This window comes from Centropristis striata, chromosome 3 (assembly GCF_030273125.1).
Source record: "Centropristis striata isolate RG_2023a ecotype Rhode Island chromosome 3, C.striata_1.0, whole genome shotgun sequence".
Taxonomy (NCBI): domain Eukaryota; kingdom Metazoa; phylum Chordata; class Actinopteri; order Perciformes; family Serranidae; genus Centropristis; species Centropristis striata.
In genome coordinates, this window is record NC_081519.1 from 44,421,704 (window position 1) to 44,434,468 (window position 12,765).

Genomic DNA, 12,765 nt, shown 5'->3' on the forward strand with positions numbered 1-12,765 from the left:
GTTATGTGGTGTTATGTGGTGTTATGTGGTGTTATCTGGTGTTATGTGGTGGTATCTGGTGGTATCTGGTGGTATCTGGTGGTATCTGGTGTTATGTGGTGTTATGTGGTGTTATCTGGTGTTATGTGGTGTTATGTGGTGTTATGTGGTGGTACGTGGTGTTATGTGGTGTTACGTGGTGGTATGTGGTGTTATGTGTTGTTATGTGGTGTTTTGTGGTGTTATCTGGTGTTATCTGGTGGTATGTGGTGTTATGTGGTGTTATCTGGTGTTATGTGGTGGTACGTGGTGTTATGTGGTGTTACGTGGTGGTATGTGGTGTTATGTGGTGTTATCTGGTGTTATGTGGTGTTATGTGGTGTTATGTGGTGGTACGTGGTGTTATGTGGTGTTACGTGGTGGTATGTGGTGTTATGTGTTGTTATGTGGTGTTTTGTGGTGTTATCTGGTGTTATCTGGTGGTATGTGGTGTTATGTGGTGTTATCTGGTGTTATGTGGTGTTTTGTGGTGTTATGTGGTGGTACCTGGTGTTATGTGGTGTTTTGTGGTGTTATCTGGTGTTATCTGGTGTTATGTGGTGTTTTGTGGTGTTATGTGGTGTTTTGTGGTGTTATCTGGTGTTATGTGGTGGTATCTGGTGTTATGTGGTGGTACCTGGTGTTATGTGGTGTTTTGTGGTGTTATCTGGTGTTATCTGGTGTTATCTGGTGTTTTGTGGTGTTTTGTGGTGTTTTGTGGTGGTATCTGGTGTTATGTGGTGTTTTGTGGTGTTATGTGGTGTTTTGTGGTGTTATCTGGTGTTTTGTGGTGTTGATCACCTGGAGTGTGCTGCCCCTGGGGCAGGGCCACCATCTTGAGCCCCTCCAGAGAGGCTCTGCGCTGCCTCAGCTCCCCCAGGAAGGAGCTCCTGTTGTGGGCCAGAGGGAAGAAGAGCAGCAGCCTCTGGCCTCCCAGCAGCAGCTCCACACAGTGGCTCCTCCTGGACACAACACCATGTTCACACACACTTATTGTTGCAGCGCGGAACAATAATTTTATATTATTATTATTATTATTATTATTATTATTATTATTATTATTATTATTATTATTATTATTATAATTATCATAGGCGGACAGTTAACACCTCCATGAATCAGCCTGTACCTGAGGAGGTGTTGTGGCTCGGGGCAGGAGGTGCTGCTGGTTCTCTCCCCGACAGGAGGAGCTCTCTCTCTGGGGTGGAGCACCACGGAGCCCAGGGGCACACGGACCAGCCTGCACCAGGAGCAGGAGGAGGAGGAGGAGGAGGATGAGGAGGAGTGATGAAGGTCAGTGCTCCTCCTCCTCTCTCTCTCCGCCAGCTCCTTAAAGTCCATGTGCAGCACCCAGAGGTGTCGGTGGGTGAGGAAGAGGAGGGAGGGGAGGCGGGGGTCCTCCGTCTCTGAGATGATGTCTGACAGGAGGGGGTGGGTCTCCGGGGAGGAGGAGGAGGAGGAGGAGGAGGAGGGCAGGAGGAAGGCAGGATAACCTCCCTGGGCTCCCTGACTCTCCTCCTGCTCCCAGGAGTTGATGAGGCAGCGGGGGAAGAGCTGAGGAGGCTCGGGGGGCTCCGGGTCTCTCTGACGCTTCACATCCTGGAAAAATACATCAAGAAGGAAACAAAGTTTGTTTATCAGGTGCTGAAATAATAAAAGACAGCAGCCGGATTCATGTTTCACACATGATAACTGTGTCCTTTGGTGTTTATGCATCTTATACAAACCGTTACTCCTTCTAGTCAGGAGGCGGAGATAAATAAACGGGACACGGAGGACAAAAGCTACACATTTTTTCCACATGCTCTCCTTCACCATAATTTTGTAAATCTGCAACTTTTTTCATGCAGATTTGCCACTTTAAATCTCTTAAATCTGCAACTTTTTTCACACAAATTTGCCACTTTTAATCTTGTAAATCTGCAACTTTTTCCCCACAGATTTGCCACTTTTAATCTTTTAAATCTGCAACTTTTTTCACACAAATTTGCCACTTTTAATCTCGTAAATCTGCAACTTTTTTCACACAAATTTGCCACTTTTAATCTTTTAAATCTGCAACTTTTTTCACAAAAATTTGCCACTTTTAATCTTTTAAATCTGCAATTTAACATGACCGTTACTCCTTCTAGTCAGGAGGCGGAGCTAATTAAAGGGGACACGTCGGACTAAAGAAACAAATTTTTTCCACATGCTCTCTATCGCCATAAGTTTACATTTTTGATGGGAGCCACTTCATCAAGATTGTGGATCAGAGATGGCATATAAAATCGATGAGAACCAATAAATCTTCCAAGCCGCTCAGAAGGTCAATCTGGGTGTCAAAATCTACATTTTCTGGGTCAAAGAATCATTTAAGCTCTTGAGAATATCACTAGATGATTTTGGCCATGTATTTCCAACTCCGTTCCTAAGCAGTCGGACATACATTTATTTATTTATATATATAAATATATATATATATATATATATATATAAAAACAAAAACCAAATTATGGCTGTTGTTTAATTTTGTTTTTTTCATTTTTTGATGCTGAGAGCAAAATCCGATTTTCCGTTTTTGGTTTAAAACGAAAAAAGGAAAAGAGGGAACTGTTTCGTTTGTTCGTATTTTAGTTTTGACAAAACAAGGAGTTATACTACGGCACCGGGACCGGGACGCCCAGGTTGGGAACCAGTTTACTAATGAGATGAGAACTGAACCAGCATCTGCTGTAAAGAAAGAGCAGCTTCCTTTAAGCTGAGGGACTCTAAAGCTCTCTGACCTGGATCAGCGCCGCCAGCCGGCTCCTGGTCCTCCGGAGCTCCTCGGCCTCAGAGAAGACGTACCAGCGGGTCGAAGCCAGGCCGAAGCCCAGGCAGGAGTCAGGGAGCTCGGCTCGGGAGGAGAGCAGGAGGTCAGAGTACGGCAGCAGGAGGTGGAGCTGCAGGCTGGAGAGCACCTCCTCCACGGAGACACTCTGCTCCTCCTCTGGAGACACAAAACACATTCTCATCAATATTATAGTTAACAAAGTAACCAAAACTAGAATGGAAAAACATTTTCGTTAACTGAAATAAAAATAAAAACAAGTTTTTAATAAACGATAACTAACTGAAACTGTATTTTGTGGTTCCAAACTAACTAAAACTAACTAAATTATAGTGAAAATGTCCTTCGTTTTGGTCTTTGTCAACTTTTTCCATCCGTAAACCTTTTTGGTTGATATGAAATCTATTTCATCTATCTGGTTTTATGACTTAATAAACTTATTGGGGCTGAGATGGATCAGACAAAGGAAATAAAGGAAACATTTATTGTGACCTTATTGAATCTGCACCCAACAAATACCCCATTACAAAACAACTACAACTAATAAAAACTAAACTACAACTAATAAAAACTAAACTAATAAAAACTAAACTAAAACTAATAAAAACTAAACTAAAACTAATAAAAACTAAACTAAAACTAATAAAAACTAAACTAAAACTAATAAAAAATAAAATAAAACTAATAAAAACTAAACTACAACTAATAAAAACTCATTAAAACTAATAAAAACTAAACTAAACTAATAAAAACTAAACTACAACTAATAAAAACTAATAAAAACTAAACTAAACTAATAAAAACTAAACTAAAACTAATAAAAACTAAACTACAACTAATAAAAACTAAACTACAACTAATAAACTCATTAAAACTAATAAAAACTAAACTAATAAAAACTAAACTACAACTAATAAAAACTAAACTAAAACTAATTTTAAAAAATCACAAATTTACGAGAAAAAAGTGACAAATTTACAAGAACAAAAGTGACAAATTTACCATAAAAAATTGACAAACAGGAAACATTTTTTGTGACCTTATTGAATCTGGCACCCAACAAATACCCCATTACAAAACTGATAAAAACTAAACTAAAACCAAGTATTTTCCAAAAAATAAAAACTAATTAAAACCAGCAAACTCTCTCTAAAAACTCATTAAAACCAACTGGATTTGAAAACAAAAAATCACAACGAAATTAAAACTAAAACTAATGAAAACTCTAGTTACTATAGTAACTGTGTGTGTTGTTACCTGCGCTCTGATTGGCTGAGAAGCCGTCTGTCAGGTACATCAGAGCCAGCAGTCGGTCCGTCAGCACCAGACACGCCTCCTTCTGCTCCACCTGCTCCTTCACCTGGAGACAGTAGCACCACAGAACCCTGCTGACCTGCAGCTCCTCCTCCTCCTCCTCCTCCTCCTCACAGAGCTCCTCCTGCTGGCCTCCAGGCTCCTCTGCAGGAGGAGGAGCAGGGAGGGAGGTGGAGGAGGAGCAGACCGACTCCTCCACAGAATCATCCAGACCCATCTCAAAGTATCCGTCCCTGGAGCCCGGACTGGAAATATGAGCATTAAAATAAAAACAGGAATCAAGACTCATTTTAGTAAGTTTTTTTTTTTACACATTTAAAAATATTTTGATAATATACATAAACACATATCATCTCAGAAACTGAAATAAATCCTAAAAAATCTGTGTGAAGCCAAAAAGAATATCTCATAATTAAAGAAACCAATATGACCTTAAAGAAAACAATTCAGGGATTTAGAGGCCGGTCTGAATTTAACCCTCTATGGTTCGGTGTTGCCCCCATTTTTCAGATTTCTACAATGCATGTTTTTGAGTGATGCAATACTTTAAAGCATTGCTATTGGTTCCATATACTCTTACCTCTTTTTTAATTAGTCACATGACCTCCAGGAGGCCATATTGAAACCCTATTTTGCAGACTTTTCCAAAGGAAACAGCTTTGACATTTTGGGCCACAAAAAAAATCACTCAAATGTCATTTCCTGGCCCTTTTCCTTCTGGAAAAAAAAATCCTAATTTAGCATCTCTTTTGGTAATTTTACATGTTTTTTGGGGTCATTTTGTCACTTTCTTGGTCTTTGTTTTGGTAATTTAGCATCTTTTTTGGTAATTTTACATGTTTTTTGGGGTCTGATAGGTGAGAAAACCTTCATTTCTGATAGTTTCATACACTTAGACTGTTGATTCATTTTCAATGGGACAATGTTTCCTACAGGCAACATTCAGACAAGAAACCGGTTAAAAAGTTCCTTTTATAATGTTTTTACATTTAAAATGTTATGTATTGTTCCCTGTTGAAGCTACTGAATCTTTTCCACATGTTTATCTAGGCATCTACAGGTGCATCTCAATAAATTAGAATATGATAAAAAGTCCATTTCCAGTAGTTCAAGTCAACCAAGTATTGAGTCATATAGATGGACATACTTTTCAGAGGAAACATTTGTAAGCCATAAAATTATAATTAGTTAAATAAAATGAAGACATGAAATGTTTCATTCTGTGTGTAATGGATCTATATAATGTGTTATTTCACTTTTTTTTTAATTGAATTACTGACATAAATAAACTTTTCTATCATATTCTAATTTATTGAGATGCTCCTGTATGTGTTTTATGTCTCATTTTAGCTGCACAGATTCAAGTCAAAAGGCTTTGCGCCGACATAAAAAAATAAATTAAATAAAAAGTTACTGGAGGAATAAAAGGCTTTATGTCGACTAGAGCAGAGAAATCTTTAAGGATCTTAAAAATGAGAAGGTTGAGGATTAAATTACCCAGAACTCTCCACCTCAGTGTTCTCCACATGAACCTCTCTGGACTCAGACCTCTTCTCCTCCTTCTCCCCCTTCTCTCCCTCCTCCTCCTCCTCTTCCTTCTCCTTCTGCTGCTGCTGCTCCTTGAAGGATGAGCCGAGCCGCTGGGAGAGCTGGGCAATGAAGTCTTTGTTGGAGGAGGAGAGGGAGAGGAGGTGAGGAGGAAGACGAGGACACCAGGAGGCGCAGCAGCAGAGGCAGGAGGTCTCAGCCGGTCTGGAGGAGGGAGAGGAGCAGACACCGCTGGAGGGAGAAGAGGAAGGAGGAGATCTTTATTAAATGTTATTAAATGTGTAAATATAATGATAACAACAAAAAAAGCTTGTGAAAATGATAAAAAATGACAAAAAATAGATGTAATTGTGACTAAAGAGACACAAAATGACCAACAATAGATGTAAAATATACTAAAAAAAGACACAAAATGACCAAAACTAAATGTAAAAATTACTAAAAAGAGACAAAATGACCAAAAATAGATGTAAAAAATACTAAAAAGAGACAAAATGACCAAAAATAGATGTAAAAATTACAAAAAAAATACAAAAATGACCAAAAATAGACACAAAATTACCAAAAATAGATGCAAAAAATACTAAAAAAAAGACACAAAATGACAAAAACTAGATTAAAAAATGACAAAAAAGACACAAAATTATGTTGATAATAACCAAAATCCTGACCAATAAAACCATGTTAAATGTCTAGATATCAGCTCTTCAATTAAACTCTTATCAGATATTTTTGTTGTTATCATTATATTTGTCCAAACAAATGAACCTTTAGTTGAACCAGACATTAAAATGAACAAGAAACTGAAGAAAACAAAGGTGGTATAGTCATTGTTTCCATGACTGTATTTCTAATGTTTCTGATTTTCAGCAATCAAAGAAGGATTTAAAATAAAAGCGCAGACATTTATTCAGAGATTATTTAGAGTTTAATTGATGGTAAATGATGTGATGTGATACTCACCAGACAGTATTTGTAGTAGTAGTAGTAGTAGAAGTAGTTATAGTAGTTATAGTAGTAGTAGATGTGCTTGTAGGAGCTCCACAGAGTTTGTTTGTGTGTTCAGACAGACTGACAGCAGCTTTTTGTACCTAAAGAACAAAAAAACAAACACATGAAGCAACATTTCTGTATCAAGACACATTATTTAGAGATGAACTGTTACTCTCCTGATCTAAATGATTAGTATATTTATACGTAGGCCTGTCACCATAGTCAATATATCAACTTATCGTTTGATATATAAAAATGGACAAGATCGTTTTTGTGGACTCTTTAACTGTACTGCTACAGAGCTAACTGTTAGCCTGTTAGCAATTTGCAGACTGGACGCTAAGGGGGTAACATCCCCTCCGGCTCTGCAGCTGGGAGAGACTGCTGCAGGAGGACTGTGCTGCTTCGACTCGTTCTTACTCTTATCAATGAGCCTCCGGCCCTGCGGCTCGTTAAGAAGAGCCTCCGGCCCCCGCAGCTCGTTAAGAAGAGCCTCCGGCCCCCGCAGCTCATTAAGAAGAGCCTCTGGCCCCCGCGGCTCGTTAAGAAAAGTAAGAACGAGTCTCCAAAAGTCTCCAATAACACCAGAAAAAGTGGCTGGATTTGTTGCCAGTCGCTTTCTTGAAAAATAGTCTCTAAGGGGGTCTGAAAAGTTGCTAAATATAGCAACAAAGTCGCTAAGTTGCCAAAACTGCTTCACCGGCTTTTACAAGTGGCGCGTGTTGTTGTGGTGTCGAGTACTACGCCGCATCCTGCCAAAAGTCCAGACAAAAGATTATTATTAGATTATTATATTAGACTGTCGTGCAAATACAATATAATTCTGTATCAAGATGAAATGTTACTCTCCTGATTTAAATCATTAGTTTATTTATTCGATCACATAATTCCTGCTTTACGCCTCTCCTCCCCTGGTGTTTCAGGTGTGTGTGTGTGTGTGTGTGTGTGTGTGTGTGTCTCACCTGGCTGGCGTCAGCAGACAGGAGGTGTGTGTTGGTGTTAAAGCTTGGGGGGGGAGGTGCAGCGTCCACGGGAGGGAGAACGCTGGGGGGAACAGCAGCTTCTTCTCTGCTCGTCACTTCTGAAACAGGAAACATGGTGATGATGTCATGATGTCATGATGTGATGATGTCATGATGTCATGATGTCATGATGTGATGATGTCATGATGTCATGATCAGCTGAGACTGATCAGACTCTGATATCTGCTGTTCTTGGACTGATACGCTCATTTTGCATCACAACAAGGATTTCCCTCAACACATTAAAAGTAATCTCTCTGAAAGTGTGTTGGGGCTGTAGCCGTTAGAATATGATGTAAAAGTCTTTAATCTTGTCATTTAGTATCTTTTTGGTCAATTTGTGTCTTTTTTGTGGTCATTTTATGTCTTTTTTGGTCATTGTGTCTTTTTGTCTTTTTTGGTCCATTTGTGTCTTTTTTGGTCCATTTGTGTCTTTTGTGGTCAATTTGTGTCTTTTTGTCTTTTTTGGTCAATTTGTGTCTTTTTTGTCCTTTTGTGTCTTTTTTTTAGTCATTTTGTGATTTTTTTGTTGTTGTCATTTTGTGCTTTTTTGGTCATTTTCTGCCTTTTTTGGTCCATTTGTGTCTTTTGTGGTCAATTTGTGTCTTTTTGTCTTTTTTGGTCAATTTGTGTCTTTTTTGGTCCATTTGTGTCTTTTGTGGTCAATTTGTGTCTTTTTGTCTTTTTTGGTCAATTTGTGTCTTTTTCGGTCATTTTACGTCTTTTTTTGGTCAATTTGTGTCTTTTCTGGTCAATTTGTGTCTTTTTCTGTCAATTTATGTCTTTCTTTGATCAATTTGTGTCTTTTTTTGGTCCATTTGTGTCTTCTTGTGGTCAATTTGTGTCTTTTTCTGTCATTATATGTCTTTTTTTGGTCCATTTGTGTCTTTTTGTGGTCACTATGTTCAGTGAGGAGAGGGCTGTAGTGTATCTGTAGACACTCTGGCCTCTGCCTGCATGTTCTCTTTACTTTTCATTGGGTTTGTTGTGGATGTTTCTGGGTGTAGCCGTCAGCTAAAGTGTGCAGAGTGTGAGGGTTGGACTCTATAAAAACACAGCAACCAGATGCCAGATTATAAGCACCAAGTATCTGAGAGGAAGCTAATAAAAGGGCTGAAAAAACACACATATAATGAGGCGGATCAAGTGGAAAAAGCTGAATGTGTGTTTGGCTTTCAGCCACAGAGAGCACCGGGGAATCAGTGTTGTGTTTGGATGAACTGGACTCATTGTGCATATAAATATGACTCTTTTTGTGCAGAATAATTTAAAGCCTTTGCCAAGTTTGAACTAAATTGCAAGGATGTGATGCTTCAGCTTCTTAAAATGTGAATATTTCATGTTTTTTCTTGTCTAAATATCAGTTTAATACCTTTGGGTTTTGGACTGTTGTTGGGCAAAACAAGCCCTTTTAAGACCTTTTATATTTTTCTACATTTCTGATCTTCTGCTTAGCTACGAACGTAGAGAATTTAATATTAAAAAATATATTTTTATCAGCTCGCTTTCAATTTTAAAATTTTAGATTTGAATGTACTTTTATATTTTTTCCTAAAGGTTTTTTTCTACTCGTTTTTAGTCTTAAGTTTTTATATTTGAATTAGGGCTGCAACTATTATATATATATATTATTATTTTCATTATGGATTGATCTGTCGATTATCTAAACGATTCATCGATTAGTTGTTTGGTCAATAAAATGTATAAAAATATCAATGAGTGTTTCCAAACCACAAGATGACGTCCTCAAATTTCTTGTTTTGTCCACAAACCAAAGAGATTTTCAGTTTGTTGTCATGAAGGAACAAAGAAACCAGAAATATTCACATTGAAGAAGCTGAAATCAGAGAATTTGGACTTATTGTCTTTAAAAAAAAACCAATTATTCAATTATCAAAATAGTTGACGATTAATTTAATAATCAATTATTGTTCGATTAATCGAATAAATGTTGCAGCTGTAGTTTGAATGTCATTTTATGTGTCTCTTTTAAATGTTTTTAATGTTTTGTGTGAAGCACTTTAATTTGTCCTGTTGTTGAAAAGTGCAACACAAATAAACCTGCTTTTGTTACCTTAAGACAAAAAACTTGGACTTTAAGAGTTTTTCTGTGCTGGAAACACATTTCTGAATTTCATAAAAGACAAACATGAAAGCCAAATAACAGTTAAATCATGTTTCACTGGACAGGCATTAAAAAAACAGACATGCATTTGTTTTTTTTACTGTTTAGATTAGTGCATTCACAGTTTGCAGCGTGTAATGAGCCAGAATAAATGTTATTGTCACAGAAGGAAGTTAGTGAGAACCAACAGGAAGTCATAAACCTCCACAGCCAAACATTAGAGAACATTAGAGAACATTAGAGAACATTAGAGAACATTAGAGAACGTTAGAGAACATTAGAGAACGTTAGAGAACATTAGAGAACATTAGTTAGTGGTTAGTTCTCCATCAGCTGTCTGACGTCCATCTCTCAGTCTAAACTCCTCGTCGCCCTCTGGTGGACAAACTATGGAACTGCTTTCTTTGCCTTTTCTGTTCTGATATTTCTTGTTTATAATAACCCTACAAACTATATTAATATTGGATTTTCAGGTGTATTGCTGTGGCTTTAATAGCCTGTTGCAGTCTGATAATCAGACCTGTCACCATAATAACACGTTTATTAGGACATTAAGATATATTTTCCCAGAAACTATCATGATAAATGATTGTTGTATTGATGTTGTTTTAGTTTTATAAACATATTAGAGCAGAATAAGTTCATACTTTTCCACAGAAATTAATCTTTAAATCTGGAGAATACACAGAGGTGACCCACCTTCTGTGACTGTAACTGTATTTATGACTATTTATTATCATCCATTCATCTACCTGCACTGCTGCTATACTGTACATTCTTTACTGTATTTATCCTACTGCATATTCGATTCATACCTGCACTATATTTATATTTATATTTATATACTCTGTTCATGTGTACATACCCATGCACTTTACTACTCTGCACTTCTGCCAAAAAAATCTCTGAAACAGGTGTTTATATATTATTTATCATTTTTTTCGGTTGTAGTTTTATGGGATTAGAACACTGACATAAAAAAGCTTGTGAGTGATTTGAAAGTGCTCAAAAAAACAATATGCGAGCGGATGTTTGCGATTTATGTCAGTGTTCTAATCCCATATAGTTTATTAATTTATGTTTTATTTATCTAGGATGTTTTAATATTTATTTTCACAGTTCAATTCCAAAAAAATGTTTACTATTCTTGAGATTTAAAAATGAATTGCTGTGGAATACTATCATGTTCACCCTTTGTTCACTGCCTCACTGCTGTATCACGTTATCAGCCTGAAGAAGGATCCTCTTTTTGTAACTTCTTGTAAACGTTTGCTATTAATCAATAAATGTCTTTATTTGCCTGAGTACACCGGCGTTGCGTTACAGTCCCTTTACCCCTAGACTCACACTTTGGTTATAAAACAAAAAGCGACAGGCATCTGATCACAATTATTAAAATGATAAACTGTGAAAAAGCGGTTTTCCTTTCAGTCTGAGCAGAAAGCAAAGCGTCTAGCACAGGGAACATAAAGCTACAGCCACGTGGTTTAAAGGCTCTAAATCAGCAGCAGCAGCAGCTGGTTAGCTTCATCAGCTGAAGATTCATTAATAATCAATATATTTATAGTTTCAGCTCCATTAAGTGCCGTCAGCTGCTGTTAATTTTGCTGCCACGTAGCAGACAAAGAGCAGAAATAATAATAATAATAATAATAATAATTAACAGCCTCAGACAGACAGATTACCTTGGCTGGGGCAGGCAGCCTGCTGGGCCCGACAGGAGGAAGAGGTAGAGGAAGAGGAGGAGGAGGAAGAGGAGGAGGTGACAGCAGGAGGAGCAACAACAGCAGAGGAGCAGAAGGAGGAAGAGGAGGGGGGAGAGGAGGAGGAGGAGGAGGAGGAGAGGTGAGGAGGTGCAGCAGCAGACAGCCTGGTCTCCTCACTGATCTGACGAGAGGACAGAGAGGAGGAAGCCTTCAGAGAGCAGCAGACACCTTCATCATCATCATCATCACCACCAGGCTACCAGCAGCACAGTCACCTTCATCATCATCATCATCATCATCATCATCATCCTCACCAACCGGCTACCAGCAGCACAGACACCTTCATCATCATCATCATCATCATCATCATCCTCACCAGCAGCAGAGACACTCAGGGGTTAAACACACTGACTTTTAGACATCTGTGTGTGTTTTACTAGGAAATATTTATGGAAATATAAAACCAAATCATGTGAAGTTCAAGAGGTAAAACGGTGTGTTTCAAACAAAACCTTCCTCAGTTTGACATTTGTGTAAACAGGGTTTTACTCCCTTTGTTCTCAAAAGAACACACATTGACTGGTTCAATAGAAACCTGGCAATCTGGGACATCTTAAAAATAACCAACAAAGAGAAAACCTGCAGCATCTTCTGCAGGAGGAAACCGTGGGCCACAAATATTTCTGATGTTTTCTTCCCAAAAAAAGTTAAATATATATATAATATATATATATAGGCTTTTTTAAAAATGGTCCAAAAAATATGTTGTACACAAGAAGAGAAAATCCCCAACTACTGGTTCTAACTCAGTTTTGCAGGTTTTGTCTAAAAACACACAGATTCAGCTCACAAACCTCACACAGTTTCAGTTTTTTTTGGGTTGAATTTTTCCAAACCAGATTACAACCTCACACACACATGTTTTTATCTTCGTATTACATCACGACTCTGCTGCTGATGTGCACAATCTCCAGAGAACGGTTAGTTATTCACTTCATTATTAGTCACATCTACTGGTGTTGATCTCCGATTGGTCTGAAAATCAGGTTAGAATTATAAAACCACTACAGAAAGTTGATTCATTTAGAAGCTACGATTGTAGAAAACGAGCAGGAAAGATGTAACCTGCATCCCTGCTGGGAGTTCAAAGGTCAAACTCAAATATGAGATACTGGTTCTCTCTGAAAACCCTGAAAAATAATGAGTGAAATCCTCTTATGTGGTGTA

General features: G+C 37.9%; 2 protein-coding genes across 5 annotated transcripts in view; one reads left to right on the forward strand and one right to left on the reverse strand.

Annotated features, from left to right (window-relative positions):
• ccdc71 (coiled-coil domain containing 71) overlaps positions 1-12,765 on the forward strand; it is a 181,283-nt gene that overhangs the window by 140,827 nt on the left and 27,691 nt on the right. The window lies entirely within an intron of this gene.
• The window catches only part of nisch (nischarin), a 39,288-nt gene that overhangs the window by 9,886 nt on the left and 16,637 nt on the right, over positions 1-12,765 (reverse strand). Inside the window, exons 13-20 of one of the 4 annotated variants that reach the window (XM_059328385.1) lie at positions 11,518-11,719; positions 7,648-7,766; positions 6,656-6,783; positions 5,642-5,923; positions 4,088-4,389; positions 2,784-2,989; positions 1,148-1,617; positions 820-980 (exon numbers count right to left, since the gene is read on the reverse strand). In XM_059328385.1, coding sequence (XP_059184368.1) covers positions 820-980; positions 1,148-1,617; positions 2,784-2,989; positions 4,088-4,389; positions 5,642-5,923; positions 6,656-6,783; positions 7,648-7,766; positions 11,518-11,719 — 1,870 coding nt within the window. Of the gene's footprint in view, positions 1-819; positions 981-1,147; positions 1,618-2,783; positions 2,990-4,087; positions 4,390-5,641; positions 5,924-6,655; positions 6,784-7,647; positions 7,767-11,517; positions 11,720-12,395; positions 12,729-12,765 lie in introns of those variants that run through there. The other 3 variants (XM_059328387.1, XM_059328388.1, XM_059328386.1) reach the window with 3 other exon arrangements.